General features: G+C 43.9%; 3 protein-coding genes and 1 long non-coding RNA gene across 4 annotated transcripts in view; 2 read left to right on the top strand and 2 right to left on the bottom strand.

Moving 5' to 3' along the window:
* The first annotated feature begins 1,546 nt into the window (after positions 1-1,546).
* On the top strand, positions 1,547-8,472 carry LOC132455104 (tubulin alpha-1C chain-like). The gene is made up of 4 exons (XM_060048833.1): positions 1,547-1,704; positions 5,507-5,729; positions 6,148-6,296; positions 7,146-8,472. The coding sequence occupies exons 1-4, from the start codon at positions 1,702-1,704 to the stop codon at positions 8,118-8,120; spliced, it is 1,350 nt and encodes a 449-aa protein (XP_059904816.1). The 5' UTR covers positions 1,547-1,701; the 3' UTR covers positions 8,121-8,472.
* Positions 8,473-8,553: 81 nt separating this feature from the next.
* Positions 8,554-26,895, bottom strand: part of LOC132455455 (inactive dipeptidyl peptidase 10-like) — a 234,018-nt gene continuing 215,676 nt past the window's right edge. Inside the window, exons 20-23 of the mRNA XM_060049316.1 lie at positions 24,131-24,189; positions 11,310-11,382; positions 10,728-10,801; positions 8,554-10,173 (exon numbers count right to left, since the gene is read on the bottom strand). Of these exons, the coding sequence (XP_059905299.1) occupies positions 10,069-10,173; positions 10,728-10,801; positions 11,310-11,382; positions 24,131-24,189 (311 nt within the window). The 3' untranslated portion in view covers positions 8,554-10,068. The remainder of the gene's footprint in view (positions 10,174-10,727; positions 10,802-11,309; positions 11,383-24,130; positions 24,190-26,895) is intronic.
* On the top strand, positions 13,184-13,932 carry LOC132455122 (uncharacterized). Its single transcript, XR_009525077.1, has 2 exons — positions 13,184-13,599; positions 13,763-13,932. It is a non-coding gene; the product is annotated as an uncharacterized LOC132455122 (long non-coding RNA).
* On the bottom strand, positions 19,479-21,843 carry LOC132455114 (uncharacterized). Its single transcript, XM_060048854.1, has 4 exons — positions 21,661-21,843; positions 21,397-21,580; positions 20,835-20,962; positions 19,479-20,734 (listed from the first exon to the last, which is right to left on the bottom strand). The coding sequence occupies exons 1-4, from the start codon at positions 21,799-21,801 to the stop codon at positions 20,423-20,425; spliced, it is 765 nt and encodes a 254-aa protein (XP_059904837.1). The 5' UTR covers positions 21,802-21,843; the 3' UTR covers positions 19,479-20,422.

Here is a 26,895-nt window from a genome sequence, read left to right as displayed (position 1 = left end):
ACCTTTTGCAAAAAACTGAGGGCTACGCAAATAGTCTGGAGTGAACTGAGGCTAGGTCCTCGATTGGTAGTGTTGGCTATGTAAGGCTATTTAAATATATTGAAGATTTGCACGAGAATCTATAGGCCTATCTCTCCACTCCAGCAAAAAGTCATTATATGCCAAGATGTCGAGCCGTGGTCTTATCAATCGCTCCCGGTGGATTGCACGTATAATTTGCGCTCCGATATCAGCAGTTCTCTCATCAAAAGGGCATGCCATTGTGAACACATGAAATCTGCGGTGAACGCGGGTTTAAATACCCAAAACCGGGTTATGTTTCAAACTTAACCTGCGCAAAACCTGCTCCGACCAGGTTTGATTCAGAGCATATGTTTCTATAGCAACTAACATACCGTGATCCTTTTGGAACGGAAAACCTAGGGTTACAGCAAACCCTGGGTTAACTTACCCGGTTATGTGATAAAACCGGCTTTGTGGAACACCCCACAGGCTAAGAGACAAAAAAAAAAATTGTGACAGTTAAAAAAAAAAAAAAATTTAAGCCTCAAGGATGTTTAGACATTGATTTTTGATAAAGTATGCTGAGTTTTGTTAAGTCACGCTCAGACTAGTGTCATTTGCATATTACAATAAAAAAAAAATCCCCCCGTGACACTGTCACCGTTTTTCCTCTGAGGAGTTTGCAGGTCTGACTTATGTTTCTCGACTCCTGCCTAGACAGAGCCATTTTGATTATACCAGTGGGGTCGTGACACATCATATTTCTTAATAAGGATTTTATATCATTTATTTAGCTATCGAAATCGGAGTGCTTGATCTGAAGCTAAATCATCTATAAATCTAAATTCAAAATTTTAGTGTTTATTTGCTAAATCTGGGAATTAAGCAAAGCTCGGCCTAAATTGTGAAGTGAAGCACATTTTTGAGCAGCAAAAGTACAAAGGCGCCTCATACACAGAGGGAAAGGACAGCCTGAAGTGGTCAGAGAGCAGAACTACACTGAAGAGAGGGAAAGGAGGGCCTCCAGTGATCAGAGTGCAGAACAGCACTAAAGAGAGGGAAAGGAGGGCTGCTAGAGGTCAGAGAGCATTACCACACTGGGTTTCAATTTATGTCACTGGTGATTTATTCAAGACATCTTGCTTCACAACACAAAATACGTGTTAGTTTCACAAAAATAAGGATTTACCAATTGAAAATGCCTACTGTATAATAGTAGCTATACTAGCATTGAAACATAGCGACGGTCACTTTGCCAGTTAAAGAGCTTAAAATGATAAACTCTAGAGCCAGTCATGCAAACCATTGTGGTGGCGATCCCCATTCTGCGACAAGGAGAATAACAGATCATAACACTGTCCTCTCCTCTCTGGCGTATTATATAAGTATTGAGAACAGATTTATTTATATACCAGTGTATTATACATTGTTTGACGTGCAAAACACACGCAGCTGCTTTCAAGCTTGGCATCAATGAAGGGGCGTGGTCGCTCTGATGTCATGACGTCAGCCTACGCTACCCCTATTGCGTCACATGACTCCGCCCCCCAGCTCACTCCGCAGTATAAAATTCAGAGCGCGCTGCGGCGGCGCCACGACGCTCTCCCGGGGACCTCATTACAGGTGCTGTGAGACTTTGTACTAAAGAAACCGCCTTTTCTCCCTCGACGTTAACCAGGAAAGATCAAATAAGACAACATGGTAAGTCCTTAAGCTCTCCGTTCTCCTCCCCCTCATACAGGGGTTCATCTCAGCGCTCTACTTCGAACCAGGTCCGCAGGAGACGTCTGCGTGTGTGTCAAGGGGGAAGGGAGACGGGGTTCATTTTTGGTTAAAAAGTGTTTTTTGGGGGTGTCGGGTGAGTTTGATGGAGGCCACCTTACCGTCCCTGTAGCGTTAAACCATATTTATAGTAACTAGACGCTAAATCCCAGTCGGGGACCTCATGCGGCACAGGGAGACGGTGCTCTCCCTTCACGGGCCCCCTGAGGATCCAGAAGGGCCCTTTCGCCGAGGTTTGCGTCAAAGTGGACCGCAGACCGGATCAAAAGTCGGACCACGAGAGAAGAAGGCGCAGGCGGGTGCGTCCCGTGTCCCCGTCATGGGTCCCCGTGGTGCGTCCCGCTGTAATCCGTCCTCACACGGGGAACGGGAACAGGGAAACGCGCCCATGACGCAACGGGCTGCGCCTTGTTCTCTCGTGGTCTGACTTGTGATCCAGTTTTGCGGTCCACTTTGACGCACACTACGACGAAAGGACCCTTCTGGACTCGGGGGGCCCGTGAGGGGATGGCACCGCGTCCTCTTGTGCGTTATGTGGCCCTCCGCCCTGGATGGCGGGTCTAGAAACTATAAATATGGTGTTTAACGGTGATGGGGCCTCCATCAGACCAACCCTCCATTAGACCTCTGCAGGTGTAGTTCTGATAGTGACCGCTGGGACAGACCGGCTGCCGTCTAAAGCGTTTTTTACTTGCTGGGCAATATTGACCCCATTACCATAATCCTATCCATGCGTACCCTCCCAATACCAACATATGTCGTGTTCCTTATGTTTAAGGACACATGCCGGTGGTTTGAATGGAATGCATGCGGGTTAAAGTCGTGTAATGGCCGACCGACGGCGTCATGCCCCCCAAATGGTGGAGCGCGGGGGGGTTCAAAAATCGATCGAGTGATGGAGTATGCAACTGGTTAGATTGGGATCATTGGAGCTACTACTGGGGATAAAATAAAGCCGATTGAGAAGGAGGCGCGCATACCCCGGGGAATAAACGTACCAGATAAAGCAGCACATGATGGAGGATTTGTTGACTCGTGATTAACAGATGGGGGGGGGGGGGGGGGGGGGGGGGGTGAAATGTGCATTATTCCGAATCTTGCATTATTCCGAATCTTGCATCACTCAATCCCTGCGTAAATCTACAGAGAATGTTTTAATAGTTTATTTACTTGTCATGAGAAGGGTGGGAAACGCTTAATTTAAAGAGCGCGTCTCAAAGTGCGCACTGTAATAAATAAATAAATAAAATAAGCGGGAGGGTTTCCCAGTGGTCACTTCAGGACTACACATGCAGAGTTCTGATGGATTCCGTTTAATGCCATTCGACACAATATAATTTGTAGTCTCTAGACTTATTTTAATTAAGGGCTTCATAGGCGGTGCTCCGCACGGGGGCGTGTGAGGACCCCTGGTGGGGTTGCTGCACCAAAATGGGTGACTCATCGAGTTATCTTCCGTGACCTGTCTCTTATCTGGATATATATCCTGGTTAAAGGAAGCCTTAACCTTTTAGTCTTGATGAAGGCTAAAGGTATGTTTCCTATACAGGGGGTACATTTTTATTTTTGCTTGGTTGTGTTAATTTGTTTCACATGTAGATGCTTTTTGTGTTCATTGTTGCATGCATTTCATGGTTTTAACAGAATTGCTGGCACTGAGGCCTTACATATGTTCATCTGTGTCACAATAATTGACGCGGTGGCCTTCTGTCCTTTTGACTGGCTTCGGTTGCAGTCTGTACATCTGCATTCTGTGACCTAGGCAAGTTTGCGGATGTGGCTGATAGACAGATGGCTAAACCACACTGCAGACCTAAGCGACCTAGTGTCCGTTAATCATTAACGGAAATTAACCGAGGAACCCCTCAAAGTACAGAAACAAAGAATAGGCTTAGATATAAAAAAAAGGCATTCGGAAAGATTAAATGGGTCGTTGATATGAGGGCATGAAGTACTTTGAATCTCGAAAGATGACTCGACGCTGACATTACAACAACGTACAATTGTTTAATGCTATAAATCACTTGTCTGTTGAATAAAGAACTTTGTTGTTTTCTCATTTGTTAGATATGGGGGTTTGATGATCAAAGGCCAGATTAAAATGTCTGTCCTGTCCCTAATGCTAAACCATGGGAGGTCATTAAACAGGCCACTGGCCCTTTTGATAGAGCCACAATCATCTAGTCCCATTACCACTGAGGAATAGTATTGTACTTCGAACAATGCATTCACTATTGGGTCGCTTTGGCTGAATTGTTCACTAAATGACTGAGTGGAAGATGGGACAACCGTTGAGCTTCTCCGGACGGCGAGGGAGGGCCAAAAGGACACTCCATTTAAAGTGCTAGCCTTGAACATTGCCCTTCTGCCAATACTAGGCACGTTCAGCCTTATTTGACATGACTGTGCAAAATCACCCATCCAACTCCTTCGGCCCCTCCCTTGCCACGATGACGAGGTTCTAGCGAGGACATGGATAGCAACAAGGCTAGCTTTATGGGGTTAGTTGTAATGGGTGTACATTCATACCGGGGGACAGGGGGTTAAAACAAGGTGACCAGTGTAGTGAGATGGTACTGCACATGAGTTGTGTCTTGTCAATGAGTTGTACACACTGCAGTGGTGTTGTGAATCCATTTAGGTTTATTTCGTGGTGCATCACTAATCTTTCTGTCACCCCATGGGGTACAATGGGCAGATTGACAAGATCTGGAGATTAAGGAAAGGGGGGGAGTTGGAATGCACAGCGTCAAAAGTTCCACGTGGGCCTCATCCGGTCTGCGTCCCTCATCAGCAAAAGGGAAACGCCCTTTAGCTATGTGGCAGCCCCCCCCCTCCCCCCACACACCAACTGGCTGGGTTAATTTGGTACATGGGATGGTTTCCAGAGTAAAAAAGTGCTAATTATAGTTCATACGGCATGGAGCAATTTACAGTACAAATGATTGCGACCTAGCATTTCTAGAAAGATTTAGGATTAATATGAACAAAGTGGTTGAAATGCAGACACTTTTATGGTCCCGGTTTATGAATGCCGCAGTGGGGTGTTTGCGTTTTTCAGCCTGTTACAAATTGACGTGCGTCAACATTCGGGGCATTTCGCAGACGCTTTTATCCAAAGCGACTTGCATACATTTATCAGATGGTGAAACAACAATATATCGCTGTCGATGCAGTGGGGATGTTCATAGAACAAAGTATAGAACCTCACAAAAAAATGTCTAGGTTAACCCATTCCCCGTATACAACAAAGATGGCTAGGATAAGAGCTTATTTTTACGAGTTAAAGGTCCCATGACATGCCACCAGGTTTCAATGTGATACGTCATTACAAGCTGGTTTGAAAAAACTGCCTCTTCTGACATCATAAGTGGCCGTGTCCCCCTAGATGTGTGCTGGATAGATCAGTACCAGCCAACCCAGTGGACTGTAGCAAACATTGCTCATCTATCCGTTACATCAAGGTGGACATGCCCACTTGTGATGTCAGAAGAGGGAGATTTTAAAAACGGCTTGTAACGGCTAATCACACTCTCACCTGGTGGCATGTCATGGGACCTTTAACACTGTAGTGCTAACGTCTATACTTTAGGCCTCCTTAATTCAGTTCAACTTTTCTTTCTTTCTATTTTTGTCAATGAATTTGAATGCTTCGACGGCAAAGAAGAGTGTTGCGTTTGGCTTTGACCTCACTAACGTCGGCCTTTCCTCTCTCCCCCAGCGTGAATGCATCTCTGTACACGTGGGCCAGGCTGGCGTCCAGATGGGCAACACCTGCTGGGAGCTGTACTGCCTGGAGCATGGCATCCAGCCCGACGGACAGATGCCCTCCGACAAGCCCAACGTTGGCTATGACGACTCCTTCACCACCTTCTTCAGCAACACAGGCGCTGGGAAGTACGTTCCCCGCGCCGTCTTCGTAGACCTGGAGCCCACCGTTATCGGTAAGTCGGCAAGGTTATATTTGTACACCTTTTCTATCAAACGACACTATTCAGTTTAATTGTTTGGCTTCTTTACATTTGTTCTGCCGCAGCAGCGGTTGTGATAATGACGGAAAAAAAATACAGTGCGGTTAGCGTAGCGAATGGCTTTAGCCGTTGAGGCTTGCTATATTGGTAAGCAGTAGCCAATGGCCCTAGCTGAAGTGGCTAGCTATAACTGTTAGATGTAGCTTTAGCATTTAGCCATTGCAGTTAGCTGAAGTTAATGAGGACTAGTTTAGAGCTTCTAGAAGCTTAATGGGTGGTTTTGACAAAAGTTTTGAGAATTGACCAGACTTCTGGTGGGTTAAAATGTAAAGCTGCCTTGGTGTCGCTTCATGGTACGCTTGCAATAACCTGGTTCCTAACTCCTCTTCAGATGAGGTGCGCACAGGGTCCTACCGCCAGCTGTTCCACCCAGAGCAGCTCATCTCGGGTAAGGAGGACGCAGCCAACAACTATGCCCGCGGTCACTACACCATCGGCAAGGAGCTCATCGACTCTGTTCTAGATAGGATTCGCAAACTGGTAAGCTCAGGGGAATGTCTTGGTCCCTGATTGAATCGAGTCACTTGTGTAGTATTGGTTCTAACATGATGTAATTACTAGGGCTGTAACGATACAGAAACTCACGATTCGGTTTGTATCACGATTTTTGACCCACGGTTCGATAGATCCCACGATTCTTTTAAATTTAAAAAGCATTTTATTTAAACAACACTTGTATACCAATTAACTTTTCTCTAACATGAACGTCGCCCACTCTGGATAAATGTCGTTCATATCGCATATGAGGACTTCGACGGCTGTGGAGAAATGCAATCCTCCGTAGCCACGGAGAGCTGTCATCACAGAGAGGGCATCTCGTCGCATACTTACGGCATAGGAGGGGGCGCTGTCAGCAGACTATTATTTAGACAATTATTAGCAAATTTCAATCGGACAATTTGACCGGAGAGTTAAAAAGGGCATATCGCGCTTCTGCCTTCTCACACCGCGAGACAGGTTCGTGGCTTTGAGTGTCGAGATTTCGGTTTCGATACGCGTATCGTTACAGCCCTAGTAATTACTGCTGTAATACTGCATCATTTCATGTATTTTTTGATCAGTTTTATTCTAGTCCAAAGTGCATTCACCCAGATGTATCACTGCTAGATTGAACAGCCGACACAATGACTCGTTGTGTGTCCATCATGGTGATTCTGGTTGGGCACTACCGTCTGGGATGGCCCCTGTTTAGAAAGGTGTCATTGTGGCTGACCCCCTCACTGGGGTTCTTCAGCGCTCTCTTCTACCTCCATGTTGAAGCGGGTGCTCCAGGTGTTTCACCTGCTGTCCCGTAGTCTAATGTTAACGGCTGCCGTCCTTCTCTCCCAGTCCGACCAGTGCACAGGCCTCCAGGGCTTCCTGGTTTTCCACTCCTTCGGCGGCGGTACCGGCTCCGGCTTCACCTCTCTGCTGATGGAGCGTCTCTCCGTCGACTTCGGCAAAAAGTCCAAGCTGGAGTTCGCCATCTACCCTGCGCCCCAGGTGTCCACCGCCGTGGTGGAGCCCTACAACTCCATCCTCACCACCCACACTACCCTGGAGCACTCCGACTGCGCCTTCATGGTCGACAACGAGGCCATCTACGACATCTGCCGCCGTAACCTGGACATCGAGCGCCCCACCTACACCAATCTCAACCGTCTCATCAGCCAAATCGTGTCCTCCATCACTGCCTCCCTGCGCTTCGACGGCGCCCTCAACGTGGACCTGACGGAGTTCCAGACCAACTTGGTGCCCTACCCCCGCATCCACTTCCCGCTAGCCACCTACGCGCCCGTCATCTCCTCTGAGAAGGCCTACCACGAGCAGCTCACTGTGGCAGAGATCACCAACGCCTGCTTCGAGCCCGCCAACCAGATGGTGAAGTGCGACCCGCGCCATGGCAAGTACATGGCGTGCTGCCTGCTCTACCGTGGCGACGTGGTGCCCAAGGACGTCAACGTGGCCATCAGTAACATCAAGACCAAGCGCTCCATCCAGTTCGTGGACTGGTGCCCCACCGGCTTCAAGGTGGGCATCAACTACCAGCCCCCCACAGTGGTGCCCGGAGGGGACCTGGCCAAGGTGCAGAGGGCCGTGTGTATGCTGAGCAACACAACCGCCATCGCCGAGGCCTGGGCGCGCCTGGACCACAAATTTGACCTGATGTACGCCAAGAGGGCCTTCGTCCACTGGTACGTCGGGGAGGGCATGGAGGAGGGAGAATTCTCAGAGGCCAGAGAAGACATGGCCGCTCTGGAGAAGGATTATGAAGAAGTGGGCATTGACTCTTGTGAGGAGGACGAAGAGGGCGAGGAGTATTAGGTTGTCTTAACGGGACAGCGGGCGAGGGGAGAGTGGGTAAGAAGATGCGTATAGCTATTATTGTACGGATGTGACGGCCTTCACCAATACCGGTATGGAGGTTGTGAAAGCAGCCACATCTGTTGGCCAACAAATTGTTCAAACGCCATGTGACCGCCAACGGACATGTTATTTAAATGAATAATGTTTGTGTTTTTTTGTTTTCAACAAGTTACTGCCATGCAGAAATTTAGCTAGACAGACTCAATCCAATGGCGTTTGGTTCTTTTTAGTTATGCCAATAAGATAATTCTTCAACTTTAAGAGCTGTATCTGTAACTCGTTTTTAAATAAAAAAAATGAATAGCTGAAATCAATTCTCAGATTATTTTTTTCCTGCTTTGAAGAAATGTCATGCAATCAGAAAAACATTTGATCTATTAAAATGCTATCCAGTTCGCAGAGTAAAGGCCCATAAATGGTTTCAAGTTTCCAAGTAGGTTACTGAGGGAGTGGAGGGGAAAGCACAAATGGCATCATGGCTCACATCAGCCAAATACAGATGTCATCTGGAATCCATTTCCCGGAATTGTACACAATGGTGAGATACCGCTTATTACCACAAGATGGTGATGCTACCTAACTGCTGAAAGCCTTTCACTACAAAGTTAGTTTATTTTCCCCACAGGCATCGGTATTAAAAGAAACTAGCATCTCTAGACAAGTACTACAAAAATAATGACTTTCTCAAAAGAATCAAGACTCATGAATATTTAATAGCAAAAGTCTCAAATACAACATCCATAATAAACCTAGCGCTTCTTTCAAGCAAGAAAAACATGACCCCACCCTAGTGGTTTAAATGAAATAAATTCACAATTTATCTTAAGTTTGACAGATTGGAGATGGAAAATGTCAACAGTGTGTGTTCCAGTAATGGTGCTATCTATTTGTATGGTACGCCAGTTCATCCGACCTGCTTTAGCGAGAACGTGATTTCCTGGCTTGCAGCACTTGAACGTTCCAGTTACGCATTGGCTAGTTATTGTTCGCTATATTAGCCTCTTTAGCAAATCAGCTCTAAAAAATAAATGGCACAGCCATTTTTGTTATCGAGTCGTACGGTCAGCTTCACTGAACTCTGTCTACTCAGAACTACGAGTGGGAAGCTTTATACTACGACCAAAAGGGGGCGTGCCTCCATGAAATGCCGCAAGAAACCTGGGAGATTTATACCTTACGCCTCGTTAGGGTGGGCGTACCAAATGGATAGCACCACAAGTGTATGGTTGACAAGACATTTAAGGCAGTATTATGACCTCTTGCCATACAGTAAGTAGCGTAGTGTACAGAGACCCTTATGACACAAACCACTCCCTAATAAGCAGGGAGCATTAATTTATATTGTCAACACATAAAATAACACATTTAAAATTCACTAATGGAATTGCTTGGAGAAACGTCAGCAAAAGCACAGTTGTAAGTCACCATAACAAATGGCTTATCAAATAGGAGTTTGTGGTGGTATTGGTTTTGATAGACTGCAGTATTCATGAACCTGGTGAGTTTCCCAATCTTATAAACAATACAACTGTTGCAAGTACGAGGGAAAAGTGTGACACAAACACGCATGCTCTATCGCACTACTCGCTCTGTTCCCAGGTTATGCCACACAGTCCTCAATCTGTTTATAAGTTAGGCTCACAAAGGTTGGTCCAATATCAGCAGCTGCTTCCCAAGTGCAGTTTGATTCGAGCTGAAAGAAACCTATCTATAGATTTACTTTGTCCATTTTACACTATGCTACCGGTAAAAAATACTTTGCATTATGACACACAAGAAAAAAGTTACAGTAACTAATAAGCACAATAAACTCTGCAATGATACATACACACATACCCACACACACGCAAGTTCAGACTGTAGGACTTGACGTCTCGTCTCAGTCTTCCTCTCGCTGTAGTCTTAGCTACGGGGAGGAGTCAAGCAGGCATCCTTTAAAGTAGCCAATCAGACACTGGGTGAGTTGCAGCTGGCTGCCTGGCGACAGGAAGTGGCCTTCATCTGGATAAATCTGGAAACAAACACCAAATGAAAGGATGAGGGCAGTTTGGGAGGAGGACACAGCTAACAAAATGTCATTTTCCTGCTCTATTGAGGGAAGAATTCTCAGGCCTACGATTACGGCCTGTTGGAATAGGCATTGTGAAACATGAGAATTTCAACCTTCAACATTTCAACATGTTTAATCAGCAACCTACCACATCATGTGAAGTAATTTAAATCGAATTACTGTATCATTTGAAGAAAGTGGATGAAATATGTCATTTGCATTCAAATAATTGTTCTACTCTTCAGTAAAAAGAAAACGATTTTGATTGCTGAGTTAATTATGAGTAAAAAATAGGCTTAGTTTTTCTCTGATTTACAGTAAACGTCAAATTGATAATCCAAATGAAGTGGTGAATGTCTAGTAAAACTAAAACCCCCCTGAAGCTGATAAAGGGCCCCTACTGGAATCTACAAACTTAAAACCTCAAGTTTTATACTAGAAATTGGTATAAAGTCACACCAATGAGAACAAATGTATAGAGTGCAGTAGAAGTGAGATTGGAGTTTCGCTGAGACCTGCATGCTGTAGTTGGCCCCGATCCTGATCAGCCGTTTGATGAGCTCGGCGGAGTGCTGGAAGTGAACATTGGCTGGAAGGGAAACAGCAGGACGCATATAGCATATAAATGGAATGCATTTATACAGCGGTTTCCTAACTAGTGGCCACACTCAAAGCCCTTTACAATATTGCCTAACATTCACCCATTCATGGACAGACAGACGGTGGTGTCAACCATGCAAGGTGACAGCCAGCTCGTCAGGAGCAGTCAGGGTGAGGCATCTTGCTCAGGGAACCCTCGACACTCGGACTGAAGACGAGGGCCATATATCTTTATATTTACGTATATGTACTGTATATTTACACAAATGAATGTATATGTATGTATTTGACAATATGTACGCATATAGACACTGTATTTGTGTATGTATTGGCTCAGTATATGTAAAACGCAGTATATCTTGTCCGTGTGTTTAAGAATATTTCCCCTCCTATTGATCATATAAATGTGTATGTATACCTTCAGTATGTACAGACGGAGAGTAATAGTATATGCATGTAAAGTACATTGCGTATTCCCAGTGTGGGTGTGTGTGTACCGTCAGCTGTCCCGTGGGCCAGCAGAAGCCCCCCACTGGGCGAGGACCTCAGGTTGGGCAGGACTTGGGATGCCTGGACACAAGATCAACACGTCGTAAACAACACCTTGATCTGAGAACCACGGCATCAAGTGCAGAAAACAATTCATATATTTTGAAAAACCTAGGCGCTTTGCAAGAAAGCATCATGCCTAATTTCTCTTCCTAAACGTATGCAAATTCACACTGGAGAATTTGGACGCTTGACCTAAGATTGCTAAAAAAACAGAAAAGTAAACGTAGAGGTAAATCTGCATCTGTTCGTACAGTTTGCATCTCTGAAAGAAGCAGCCTGTGTGAACACCTGGAGGAACAACGGAGAGGACATGATTGAGGTGTGATCTTGGATCGTCTCCCTCTTTCTCTCTTATATCTATTCCTCCCCCAATCCCACTCTCTCTTTCTCTCCACCCATCTCTTGCTGTCTCTCCTTCTCTCTTCCCTCATCCCTCTTATTTTCTCTCTATCCCCTCCCCTCCTTCTCTCTCTCCCCCGACTCCCTTTACTTTCTCTCTCAGGACGAGGGCAAGCGAACCAATGACACAAAGGTGGTTAGGGGGATCTAAATCGCTGTATCATTATCCGGCCAGACCGGCGCCTGCAGCAAACTTTTAGATAAAGTGTTATGTCAATGAAATGTTTTATGCACAGTGGGGTCTGTGTGTGTGTGTTTGTGTGTGTGTGCGTGCATGTGTGAGGGTACCTATAGGGTTTGTGAGTGTGTTTGGGTGTGTGGTGTCATTGGCCCTCATTTATCAAACGAGCGTACGACAGAAAACGTGCGTAAAATGGACGTACGCTCATTTCAACGTTGAGCTTGGCATTTATCAATTTGAATGTGAGCGCAGGCTGCGATGAAATCTCACGTCAGGTCTGAGCTTGTGTACGCAAGTTTTTTTGGCGCAACACACGGGTATTTCACTGATGAATAGTGCAGCACAAGTAGCCCATGTTGCACATCTGTATTAATTACTAAATAAATTGGAATTAGCCCAGCCGTTCAAACAATTACAATCAAGTCAGCCCGAATTAAAAACAGTATTGCTATGAAAAAAATTAGAATGTGACAGGCGAAATGTTTATTCAGCTGTCTATATAAACAGGTGCTTTGGCAAATAGGTGGTTGAGTCGCAGCGATGGCAGATCTGGCTCTGTTAGAGGACCTCAACGCACGTCTAAGACGAGAGAGAGTTTTTCGAGACCGCGCCGATTTTTTTATGGAGAGCGATGAATGGCTCTTGAGTCGTTTTCGTCTCCCAAGGCATCTCCTGATGGAGCTATGCAATGCTTTGGAGCCACAGTTAAGGCGAGAAACTAGGCGATCAAACGCAATACCTGTGCCAGTGCAGGTGTGCTCTACCTTGGGGTTTTTGGCCACCGGGACCTTTCAGCGGGAGATCGGGGACAGGTCTGGTATTTCCCAGCCAAGTATTAGCCGAACCATGCCAGCAGTTTTGGCAGCTATACTGTCCCTCTCTGAACGTTATATTAAATTCCCATACACTAACGATCAGCAAACTGGAATCAAACGGGATTTTTATGCTATTGCTAGGTTTCCAAATGTGATTGGTGCGGTTGATTGTACCCATGTGCGTATGAAGCCACCATCTATTAATGATTACGCGTACATCAACCGCAAAAGCTACCATTCAGTTAATGTTCAGATTATTTGCGATGCCAGAATGTCAATCCTGAACATGGTAGCCCGATGGCCTGGGGGCACGTACGATTCATTTTATTTTCCAAAATAGCAACGTTGGCCATCGTCTACATCAGGGCGCACTTCATGGTCAGAGTCATCTCCTCGGTGAGTTACGCTGCAGTCACACTTTTTTTTCTCTTAAAACGTTTAAGACATCGCACTAAAAGTTTGATTCATCTAGGTGACAAAGGCTATGCCCTGAACGAGTACCTAATAACTCCTCTGGCTCATCCGAACACGGATCAGGAGCGCAACTTCAACAGCGCTCACACGCGCACACGGGCAACAGTGGAGCGATGTATAGGCCTACTCAAGGGCAGGTGGATGTCCATCCGGTCAGCGGGGGGAACGTTGCTCTACAGCCCAGAAAAGACATGCAATATTATTTTAGCATGTTGGGTTCTGCATAATATTGCGCTGGCAAATGGGGTGCCATTCGCCGACCTGCAGCCAGATGACCCGATGCCCAGAGATCCCTGGCCACAGGCGCCACATGCTCGAGCTCTACGACGAAGGGAGGATTTAATTCGGCTCTTCTAATATCTAAGGGTAAGCAATACGTTTATCTTTTGGTTAAAAAGAGATCAAAGTACAGCAAACCAATTTATTTATTCTTCAAGTTTTCATTGATTAGTTTCAACGTTTCATTAATCGCTAACAGAGAGTTATTGATGTCCACCATTGACTTGCATATCTCGGTTTGTTTGTCCAGGACCTCTGCAGTCAAGACCGATGAAGGCAGACCAGCAATTCGGCCAGACACGCGTTCCGGCTGCTTCGGCGGCGGCGGCCCTTCCGTTTCTTCAACTGGGCTTGGCTCTGTTCCCATTTTGGATGAACCTGCTTGCATTTCATCTTTAAAAATAAAAAGCAATCGTGAGATTATTTGTGCCATTACTTTGTAACATGGAAGCTGTAGATAAATATATTTTTTAAATAATTGCAAAGGCCTTTTTACCACTTCCATGACGGGTCTGGAGTGCATCGGTGTCTCCTCCGCCACTTATGCCCGAAATGGACGGAGACCCGATGAGACCAGCCACTCGCTCCTCAAATGCCGTCAGTTCAAGGCTTGGGTCCACCCGGCCTCCTCCCGTTAATTGCTTGGCCCGCTTCACAGCCGCAACACGTTTTTTGGTGCCGAGCTTCATGTCGGACCATTTTTTCTTCACCTTATTCGGAAAAAAAATAACTTTAACGCAATGCAAACAATAGCATATATGTGAAATGTTTTAAGCTGGATAACAGAAATTGTACATTTAATTTATTATTTAATTAATTTAATTAACAAACCTCTTCCGTAGCCCGATGAACATTGGAAACACTATTCACTGCAACAGTTATTTCTTTCCATACAGCATTCTTCTGCTTGCCTTTAATGCCAGCTTTTAGGCTACCAAATAAAACCAGACGGTTCGCATCCACTAGTGACACGAGCGTCTCCATTTCGGTCTCTGAAAAATTACTCTTTTTTTTTGCCGTTGCACGTTTCTCCATGTCGTAAAAGTTAGGGGGCGAGCCTTCTGAAGACGTGCTTTTATATGGGCGTGTTACGTTAATTACGATCGATCTCAGCCGCCGTATTTATCAACACCAGATCCTTCGTACGCTGGGATTGGTGTGATACGAAAGTTTCGTGAATCTCACGTGCGTCCTATCGTACGATGAATCATGCGTTCAGATTTGCGCTCATTTCTACGTTCGTTTGATAAATGAGGGCCATTGTGTGTATGTGTGTGCATGCACTATTTTTTATTTGTCTTGTGTATGTTATGCTTTTGATATGCTTTTAAGATGTACTGCTGCTATTTATCATTACTTTAATTTCCAAGATGTTTTAAGGGATTTTAAGTGAACTCTGAGAAAGAAAGACAGCTCCTTGATAACATGTTTTTTTCCCAGAACAAATGTTTTGTTTAACCCTTTTGTGACAACACGTATGTAATGAAGACACACGCCAAGACCCATGCACTCACTCTTCTGTATGTTCTGACACAAGTCATCGTGCAGCACTTGACATTTTCGAAGTTAGCTGTTAGCTCAAGTATTGACTCGTACACATGGATTGCTATCAGCCTCACTTCCCAGAAGTCCCTTTGGAAATCGTACAAGGCTGTTTTATGATAGCTTTTTCAAGAACAATGTGAGGTGAAGAAGGTGAAGAGAGGGAAGAATATTAGATTTTTGCTGCGACAAAGGATCTGGGTTCGATCCCCGGAGCCTTGGTCTCCTTGGAGACAGCTTGGAGCAGTATGTTTACCTTTAAGAGTCCTGTAGGATTCAATGCTTATTCAGAAACATACTATCAAGGAGCACCTCTCTGTGTTCACTTAAAACCCAGGTTTGTGCCGTCCATATGGCCAGGTGGGGCAGCAAACTACTTGCAAAAGCATGCTCCCAAAAAAAAAGTTCCTCAGTAAATCATTGCTCCAAGTTTATTTTTAATAATGTGATTCTCACAATAACTATTAATAATAATAATAATAATAATACATTTAATTTAGAGGCGCCTTTCAAGACACCCAAGGTCACCTTACAGAGCATATAGTCATCATTCAAAACTATGTAAAACAGACTAGGAATAAAAGGAAAACAGAGGTTAAACATGAAGAATAATAATAATTAATAACACTCAAAGACGCCTAAAGTGAAGGGGGGACCTCACTAACCACCACCAATATGTAGCACCCACTTGGGTGATGCACGGCAGCCAATCGGTGCCAGAACGCTCACTACACACCAGCTTGAGGTGGAGAGTTAGGGATGAGGTGGATAGATTCTGATATTGATAGATTCTGTAGGCTTTCCGACTATCTTTGGTCTGTTGACATCAAATTTTGGATGATGGAGACAATTCTAGTTGAGTTTATCGAGTCATGCAATGTTAGGTCAGGGCAGCTCAGCGACCGCGTTCCTCCATATGCATGCATAACCCTGCAGGCTGCAATAAGAATTGCAATCCGCGCTAAAAGACGCATATATGGTCGTCAAGTAGTAGATAGTAGCAGATATGGCGAGTGGTGTTGCAGCTGTGATTAACTGTGTTGAGTTTCTGTTAAATTAAAAAATATATAAATTGTGGGTGTGGTCATAGCTACGCCAGTAGTTTCTGCCCTACTGAAATTTAGGGTCACCGCACGCTACTGCTAAAACCCCTTAAAAACATCTTGGAAATTACTTAAGTAATGAAAAGTAGCAACAGTACATCTTGAACGCATAACAAAAAATTAAACACATGACTTACAAACACAATTAGTGCATGCACACACAAACACACACTCACATGTACACACCCAAACTCATATACACCCACAAACCCTCATACACAGCAAATTTTAAATCGACATTTTTACACTGAAAGAGTTCAATCCAACACTTTCAGGGTGTATATATGGGGACCACCACAAAAGTGTTAATTTGACACTTTCATTAGTGTAATAAACTACAACACTAACAAAGTGATAAAATGTTACACTTTAAGAGTTCCTCAGGAACACCAAGCCGGAATCATTTACTTCAGCTTATTGTTATTTCTTTCCCTAAATTTAACTCCAAAAGTGTTATTTTTAAACACCAGTTTATTGTTATCTTTCCTTTATTATCAACTCCAAAAGTGTTATTTTTAAACACCAGTTTATTGTTACCTTTCCTTTATTATCAACTCCAAAAGTGTTATTTTTAAACACCAGTTTATTGTTATTTCCTTTGATATCAACTCCAAAAGTGTTATTTTTTAACATTTCACCCAGTGTCAAATTGACAATATAGGTGTTGTTTTTACTTTATATTATACTAACAAAATGTTAGTTGGACTTTTCCATATGAACCTGAACAAAAATACTTACTAGAAATGCATTATATTAGACTTTTTTTAATTAAATCTCATCTGACAAAATCGCACCATGACTCATCTTACAAAATTCAGCAGCAACTCCATCTTACAAAATGCAGCAGTCAGGTACAATTAGGGATGGGCATTTGAAGAAATTTTCTTAATCGAGCATCGCTAGAGTTATCGATCAATTATCGATTAATCATTAACTTTTTTCTATGTTTTTTTTCTAATGTTTTTATCAATGAAATCTTTATTCCAACAATAATGTATGGGCCAAAATTAATACAATACAGTTAACTTGAAGACCTACAACTGTTTAACAGTTTTAAAATAATAAATACAGGCATTATAGGTTATAGGCCTATGCGGCGCTCGTAAAGTCCGAACAATGCGCCTACAGGCGCTCTTAAAGGTTTGGAAACGATTCAACAAGACTAAATCTGTAGCCTATTCCAATTACAATAAGTAGCGAACTTATCGGACAACAATAATCAATCAAAGGCAGTAGGCTAAAAGTGGGCATTAAACTGTATAACTGTTATGAAAAAAAAGGGGGGGGAAAGGCCGACATATAATGCCTGCAGCCGGCGCGCGAAAAAGGCTCGCAACAAAAAGATGAGCCACCCATTTACAAACAATTGCATGAACTAGTCTATCTAAAAGCAATACCTTATTGAACATATATAAGGCTGGACTTGTTGCTAAAATATCACAGTTTTGGCAAAATGTAACGACTCCAAGAGGCACCAAGCGGAGCGAGAGTCAACACATTAAGAAAGAAAAAAGCGACTCACATACGGTGGTGACTGTCGTCCATAGCATACAGTAACTCCAGCCTACATATTTTTGTTTAGGAATATAAGCATGTTAACATGCTCGGGGGTCAGACGCGAACGCAGCCTTGTAACTGTCAGTCCAGCAGCAGAAAACACCCGCTCTGACGGGACCGAAGTTGCGGGGATGCAGAGGTATTGTCGCGCTAACTTTGACAGCCTGGGGAACCTTCTTCCATTCACTTTCCACCAGTCGGCAGGGTTATATTCAATTAAATGCTTCAAGACTCAAAGTATGCAACACAACGTCCTTTTGATCGATAACAATATAAATTGATCGACGCATTTCTTAACGATCAATTATCGAGCATCGATTAATTATGCCCATCCCTAGGTACAATATAAAACAATGCGTCACAGCCATAGGACATCTGCAGGTCGAAAGGCTTGTGATGCTGCAAATCATCTCAATTTACAATGTACATATGGTAAATTTCTCCAACTTGAAAGGCATGGAGATGCTCAACATACACAGAATTTAACTCAATAAGAACAAAATGTATAGCCTCTTTTTTTAGGATTATTAAAACAATTTTACCAAACAATGGCATTTCTTCCTCAACATCTACACAAACAGCAGATCCTATGTGATAGTCAATGCCGTCGCATTTCACCCATGCAGTAGAAGATACAGTAGAGGACCTATCGAGTTGAAAATATTCACAGACCAGCTCTTCTTCATCTAATTCACTTAACATTTGGGTTTTTACTGGTCCTGATTCAATACCACTAACCGTGAACGCCTCCCAATGATAGGCAATAGCTAACTGATGTTTTAATGCTAAAGACTTTGTCACATTTTTAAAGTTTTTAATGCTAGATTTGAAAAATCTGTGCTTCGCTTCATATCTCATGGTCCAGACATGAAGTAAAGGACCGATTTTTCTAATAACAGAGGGATAATGGATCATTAAATGATGTTTGGGAATAAGATTGTGTGTGGGGTAAATTTGTTTGAATAACGTATGATGTTCGGCAATAAGAGACCTCAAGTAGACAGTCATTCCCTCAGAGATGTTAGGTGAGAAGACTATGTACACAATATCAAGCAGAAGCAACAGTAGATTCCAATGATTATCATTTTCTGGAACAACATTGGCAAAGATGAGTGGAATATTTCTCAAAAGACACATTGTTTGACTGGCATTAAGACCAAGCCCATTTCCATGAATATTGATCTTTGTTGGCCTGTTCTTACGGTCCAAGTATCCATAGCTATAACCATAAATTCTCAATAATATGTGTTCACTGGATAGGAAATTCTTTGCCAGGTAGTCAAACAGTAGCTTAACCTCATATTGTGCCACACCTTCAAGGAGGTCATGCATTATATCAACGACAACATTATCTACAACACTGAAATACCGTAACTCATTAAGAATGCTGTTGCGTTTGATGCCATAACATGAACCATCACCAGTATTCTCAAGATGTGTGTAGTGCTGTTCATTCAGTTCTTTAGATCGCAAAATGACTCTAGGATCATGTTCACAAAATACACTCTGAGCTGTGGCCTTGTCTGTAACACAAAAGCTACAATAATAGGTGGCACTAAAAGACTCCACATACCCAAGGATACCATTTAAATCCAAATTATCACCTGTAATCTGTGATATTGTGCCATAGAGGCGCTCTTTTGTGAAAGACACTTCTTTCACATCAAAAGGCTTGAGTATTTTGTCTAAGCCGTACTTCTTAGCATCTTGTGAGTGGAACAAAGATATTTGATGTATATTCATCAAAGATGAATTGAGATGAGGTGGAAGATTTCGGAGTGTAAAATATAAACATCCAAGCTTATGCAACCCCGCCTTAGAACCTAAAGGGTTAGCCGTTTCAAAATCGTCATAATAAACCTGAATCTGTAGGGCATGAGGGCAGGACGAGAACAGCTGATTACTCTTAAAATAAGAGCCATCACAGAAGTCAGAATATAGATCACTGAACTTAGAAGATTGAATATGGCTGCATATCATTTTGTTTTTTAAAATAAACTCTAGCGTTTTAAACAAAGGCACATAGATGAAAGTGTCGTTAACTGGTACCTGTTCGTAATTTCCAGAAATTCTGTTTATCTTAGAATCGTATCTTACTCCTAAATGCACCTCTACAGGTTGTACAACTCCCCATTTGGAATAATTTATTTTTTTCCATTTGCTATCGGTGTTGAGATCAGCAAAAGGGTTCTCCAAATTTTCTAACACTCTACTGCACTTCTGCTCGGGTTACCCTCTGGCACGACCTCTAAGACCTGACGCTTTATTGAAGTGTGGATATCATTTAAACATTCCTCCATACTTTCTACAACTGACAAAATAACAGTATTTGCCACACCACTACCCTGCAACTTCACAATAACAGAAGCACACATATGTTTTGAATCTAAAGAACATTCCCTTTTATTGATTAAGTCAGGATTCAAGTCAGAAGTTTGGACAGAGGGGGCACATCTGAAGGCAGAGCCGGCGTACCTAAAGATGTGCTAGGTTGGGGTTCATCTGTCAAACCTGGTTCAGTCACATTAATGTTGCAGTGTACACGTTTCAGGTGTTTGCGGAAACCAGAGTAACTTCTAAATTCTAAGCAGCAACCATCCTGAGCACATATTCTATTTAACTTTTTGCCAGGATACAACCCATGTAACAGTTTAAGGTGTTGAACCAAGGCCCCACTAGAGCCAAGTAGTGTCCTACAAATGTAACACCTAAACATCATGCAGCAACTTTGCTCGCAACTCTTTTAGTTTCGGACTCTCTTTGGTTGATCCCACATCAATGTTGTAGATCGTTGTCTGGAGAAACGTGTACATGCTGCGAAGAGACTCATCGTAATTCAAACTGAAGACAAAATGGACCTTGAAAAGTTCATCGAATGCTGCAAGAGATGTGTTTCCCTGGCATGGGATGAGCTTCTTATCCATGACGATGTAGAAGGCGCTGATGGCTCGTTTGGTGGTTCCAGAGGCAAGCAGATACGGCTGTTGACGTTCATCAGAATCCAAATGTTCATCCAGACTCTGGCATGACTGAAGGGAACATGGAAGAAAGGACAATAATAAGTATTCAAGTCTAAATCAAACCACAATTCAAAGCAGTTTTTGTACCGGAATTACAAACCTTGTGAAAAACTACCAGGTGGTCAATGACATCCCTTGCACTGATCTTGTGACCCCTTTTCCTCCCAGCTGGCTGAGGTGACAGGATGTGTAACAGGAGGAGTAAAGTGGACATATCGCTGTCCCAACCTGGTTTGTGGAAGTTATATATAAAAATCCAGAATAAGGGATGATAATGAGATGGTGTTTTATAAGTAATGAGGCCGTGAGCTACGGGGGCCTTATCGTGCAACCCCTTCCACAAAAACCAACTTTTTTTTTTTGGAATAAAGGTCTGACCCTGCTGGACATGAATTATAGATTTACATTGTAAATCAATGCGTTACAATACATTGGAAATACTTTGTAGGAACATGACATAGGTGGAAGGTGTGATATCTGTCTTTGCATGTTTATTCACATCTAGAGGACATGAGCTTGGAAAATGGTATGGTTTGAGTGGTTTAAAAGTTGGTGTATACATATATATCCATTTACAAACTCTATAGCATCTATAACTCCACCCTTAACACTGACATTTAACGCATTCACTTATTGGCATGCTTAAACCAATGAACATTTACCTGGGCGGTAATCTGCAGATGACTCCACTTGTTCTCCTCTGGCAGATTGTAAAAGGCGTTGCAATAACGGGGTCTGTACCAGGGCAGCGGCTTCTTTTATCAACTTTGGTTTGTATGAGGGCCACCTTTCCAGAAGTCTGGCTGCTGTTTCTGCTCCGAAGAGAAGGCTGAAGTCTTGAAGAACCTGGAAGATAACACAAATGACAATTGAGAATAAGGCAGTCGAAAAGCAGAATACTTCACTTGTAGCATTTACAGACTTACCAATCCTTTTGTGTCCAAAAGTCTTGGCAACATGGACAGGACTGATGCCGAGGTTTCAGGATTGTGGATGAGCCCCTGCCGGAAATGGAAGGTTTCTTGCATCTTCTGGAAGATGGTGTCACGCTCGTTGGTATGAGTCATCAAGGAAATGGCCTCTTTGCATTGCTCATCCTGAAGCTGATCTTCTTGACTGTTGGACCACCTCCCATCACAACAGCAGCCTTAGATTAGATTAGATTAAACTTTATTGTCAGTAGCAGAGTACAGGTACAGAACCAATGAAATGCAGTTAAAAATGAAATGCAGTTACCTTAGGGGAACTAGATGACTCGGGATGAAATTTGGTCTTCCGTTGAATAGTCTTGAGCCTCCAAGCCAGGAAGCCTGATCCACTTTGGGCATCATAGAAATGCTCCTAACAAAAACACAAGTCTCTGTTATCTATGTCCCTACAATGAATGACCAGAGTACTCTGGAAGAGAGAAAATTACACCTTCTCTCACATCACCCCTGCACAATGCTATATTCTTCCATGAACTAATATTTACAATTAATTGCCTCCCCGTTCCCCGTTTCCCGTTTTTTGGCGGGGGGGGCACGCATGCTCTGGGGTTGCATTCTCCGGTTCCGATCGTCGGGGGGGGGGGGGGGGGGCACCCGGCCCGATCTCGGCCGGTACTTGTCACTAAAATGTAAATGTGAATGTCACTAATTTCAACATGGGCTAGAATTCTAGCTAACTGGAAAAAATGTGCACTGATTTACACCGACAGCGTTCTACGCCCGTCTCACGGCCGCTTAGTTTTACGCTTCACTTTTATTTTCAAGCGTTTCTAAAGCGTCTCGGCGCCAGGGCTGCCAGATTGGCCCAGATTTCCCGCTCAATCTGGCAATCTTAGCTGCAGCGCGCTGCCCAATCTGGCAACCCTAGCTGCACCGCGTTCTAGGGCGGGAAATCGGGCCCAATCTGGCAAGCCTCCCGCCGGGGCTTCGGGAGGCTGCGCTGGGCTCACTGCTCCGGGAGTGTTGGTGGTTGTGCTTGTTCTAATAAAGAAACATTCAGACATTCCGACGGTGGCGGTGTGAACTGATACACCTGTTACGCTCACGTCTCTCCATGTCACCTAAATGTTTTTTTCTTCCGTGTTTACGGTCTTTATTCATTCATTGCGCCGCCGGGTTCTCCCGACTCTCTGGTACTTCTACAACAAGTAAAGACTCACAGTGGAAGTTATCTCAGCTATGGTGTTGAAGGAATTGGTGGAAAGGTATTCAACGCTCTGTTCCGACCTCTCGGTCGTATGCGGACTCCTCCGGCTGGACTCGTCCGCATACGACGAGAGGTCGGAACAACAGAGCGTCGGAGAAATAACATGTGGACTTCGACACATGTGGAAGTGGACTTCGCCCCTTCCTCCTCCATGTAATGGTTCAGTCTGGACTTTAGAGAGTCAAAGCCAACGTTCCTTTCCCCCAGTTCCTTCTCCAACACGGCCGAGATAACCCCACACCGTGGTGGTGTGGGGTTATCTCGGCCATGGTGGACATGTGTGGAAGTACCAGAGAGTCGAGAACCCGACGGCGCAGTCCTTAAGATTCATATCATTGAATATCCCTGTCAGTTCGGCTACGGCGCAATGAATGAATAAAGATCGTAAACACCTCGGCAGAAAAACATTTATTTTGAAAGATTTGCCCGAATTTACTACTTTACAAACTCGTTGATGAGCAACATTTAGAAAAACATGTACTTTTAATTCAGCCTCGACTTAACTTTACGTTTGACTTCGAGCGGGAAAGGTATCGTGGCATGGTACATTGTTCAAACCTAGCGTTTTATAAAAAGCAAAATCACATTTATACATCGGAAAAAGCAACAGACAAATACTGGTTCTTTATCGATCTACGTTTTTCAAACGTAGACTCAATAAACATAACTTACTTACCACAGAACTATGGACCACGTCGTGCTCACGCATCAGTTTCAGGCGAAGTAATGGCGGACTTCTTGGCGGAAGATTCAGGTGGATGTAAAATACCCCGGATGGAACTCCCATCAACACCGAATAGGTGTTGATTGACACTAACGCTGCCAATCAACGATGACGTTTAATTGAAGCTACACCATTAGTGTAGATAGTACAACAGTTATCACTGCGACGTCGTTAATTTGTCAAAACGCCGGAAATATAACACCCATGAATTTGCTGTGTAGGTATCCTCTCTCATACACAGACACACACACACACACAGACACACACACACACACACACACACACACACACACACACACACACACACACACACACACACAGACCCCACTGTGCAGACACACAGACGTGTGACATTCCCTGCTGCTTTCCCATCTGCCGTGACATATTTCTCTAGAAACAAACTACAGCAACAAGCAGCGCACAACAACAAGACAACACAACAGGTGTTAGCGGACGGAGAGCTGGAGGCATCTCACCTGGTACACCTGGTCCTCTCTGGACGGGGGGCCCAGGTAGCGCTCAGAGAAGGCCGAGGCTGTGGGGGGGGGGGGGGGGGGGAGGGTGGTCAAAAGGGTTTCATAAATATTAGAGGTATTCCTTTTTTCTGGGCTCAACAGCTCTTGGAGTCATGATAGAATTTTGAACTCAATTCATCAATTGCTCCCTCACCCTTTGACACCATCCTTATCAGTAACACTTATAATAATTTTCAGTTGATTTCCTTTATAAACTTATAGTTAATGATAAACTAATCATTAATACAAGTAAATGATGGGACTATTGTTGTTGTTGTGGTTGTCTATTATTATTTTCTGAATTCAGAAACAAGATCTCATGTAGCTTAGTGGAGGGTTTTGTATGTGGGAGATGTTTTGTGCTTTGTTCTAATATATGGTTTGTGGTACTCCGTATATAAACAACTCATCCATTAACTAATGATGACTCATCATCATTATTGACTGTTTTATGTTACCATGGCAACTCCTGTTGCCATGATCAAAAGAAAGCATTACATAAGCATGTTATTGACATAGTGAAGAACACACTGTCGAGAAGGAAGCTTATTCACATTGGTCAAGGTTAGAACACTCACACACACACATGCAAGCACACACATGCACACACAGGCACGTACATATGCACGCACGCATGACGCACACATGAAGACGCACGCAAGCTCATGCACACACACACACACACGCACATATTAGTGTGGGGGGACCCAAATTAGCCTAACCTTCGTGTGTTTGTAAGTGGGGTAAAACTAGAGTATGTTGTAAAAGCTGTTTGTAAGTGGGTTAAAACTAGAGTATGTTATAGAAGCTGTTTCTAAGTGGATTAAAACTAGTGTACGGTTTAGAAGCTGAATGGAACACTGCAAGAACAAGTGGTCCAACATCTAAATAATAAAATGAGCTTAATACGTGATCATCAAAAATTAACACTAATTACTACTACTAATAGTAGTAGTAATTACAGATGGTACAAATCTGGTACAGATCTAGAATCATGCTAAATTTCAAGATAAATGCTAAGTGATAAAGAAGAAGGAGAGAGGAGAGAGATGATTATGTTATGCAATGGAAATTCAAATTCAACTGAACAAGGGACTAATGATAATAATGCTTAAACTTAAATATGAATAAAAACGTTTTGGGTAAAAAAACAATACAGACAGTACAGTACAGACATAAAACCAAGGATAAAAACCCAAGTATGTCAGAGACCCTGCCAAGACCTGGAACGGCTCTGGATAGAGAACTCTGGATAGAGGACTCTGGAGGGCTCTGGACAGAGGGCTCTGGATAGAGGACTCTGGAGGGCTCTGGATAAAGGGCTCTGGATAGAGGGCTTCGGGAGTGCTCTAGATAGAGGGCTCTGCATGGAGGGTTCTGGATAAAGGGTTGTTGAAAGAAAGCTCTGGACAGAGGGCTCTGGATAGAGGACTCTGGAGGGCGCTGGATAAAGGGCTCTGGATAGAGGGCTTCGGGAGGGCTCTAGATAGAGGGCTCTGCATGGAGGGTTCTGGATAAAGGGTTGTTGAAAGAAGGCTCTGGACAGAGGGCTCTGGATAGAGGGTAGAGGGCTCTGGATAGAGGGCTCTAGATAGAGGGCTCTGGATAAAGGGCTCTTGAAAGAAGGCTCTGGACAGAGGGCTCTAGAGGGCTCTGGATAGAGCGTTTTAGATATAGGGCTCTGGATAAAGGGCACTTGAAAGAAGGCTCTGGACAGAGGGCTCTGGATAGAGGGCTCTAGATATAGTGCTCTGGATAGAGGTTACTGAGGGCTCTGATAGGGGACTCTGGATGGAGGACACTGAGGGCTCTGGATAGAGGTCACTGAGGGCTCTGGATAGAGGGCTATGGATAGAGGGCCCTGATAGAGGGCTATGGATATAGGACTCTAGACAGGACTCTGGATAGAGGACTCTGGATGGAGGACAGAGGGCTCTGGATAGAGGGCACTGCAGGCTTTGTATACAGGGCTTGGATAGAGGGCTCTGGACAGGACTATGGCTAGAGGGCACTGAGAGCTCTGGATAGGGGGCTCTGGATAGAGGGCAATGAGGGCTCTGGATAGAGGGCTCTGGATAGAGGGCAATGAGGGCTCTGGATAGAGGGCTCTGGATAGAAGGCTCTGGACAGGTATCTGGATAGTGGGCTCTGGATAGAGGGCACTGAGGGCTCTGGATATATGGCTCTGGATAGAGGGCACCTACGGCTCTGGATAGAGGGCCTAATGCAGGTCATAGTCCTACACCGTGTCCATTACTGCCAGACCTTCCAATATCCTCAAGTGTGGTTGAGAAATGTAACCAATGTCACACTGCAAAGCAAGAATCAGTTAAAGTCCAGACAGGCATCTTTATGTCATTCTCAAAAATATTCTCTCATCTTTGTGAGAATGACAAAAACAATAGCAAAAACAATAGCAAAAACGAGGCAACTGCTTTTTCCTCTCATATAGCCAGGAGAGGACCTTGTTGAAATGGAAATCAACCACCTTAAGCATCTGTCTGGCTTAGTAACTTCAGTATTTCCCATACATAGACCGCCACAGAATCAACACCGAGCGCCACAAATTGATTCTGCTTTTATGTATTTATTTTTTACGAGATTTTGAAATATAAATATCGTTCCGTTCATTCATTTCTGCATGCTACTCTTTCTCCCTGTCATTCTCGTTCACACACGCACACGCACAAAGAGACATGCGCGCATACATGCCGATGGTGCGCGGT

The sequence above is a fragment of the Gadus macrocephalus genome, chromosome 4 (genome assembly GCF_031168955.1).
Source record: "Gadus macrocephalus chromosome 4, ASM3116895v1".
NCBI lineage: Eukaryota > Metazoa > Chordata > Actinopteri > Gadiformes > Gadidae > Gadus > Gadus macrocephalus.
This window is presented reverse-complemented; position numbering and strand designations above follow the sequence as displayed.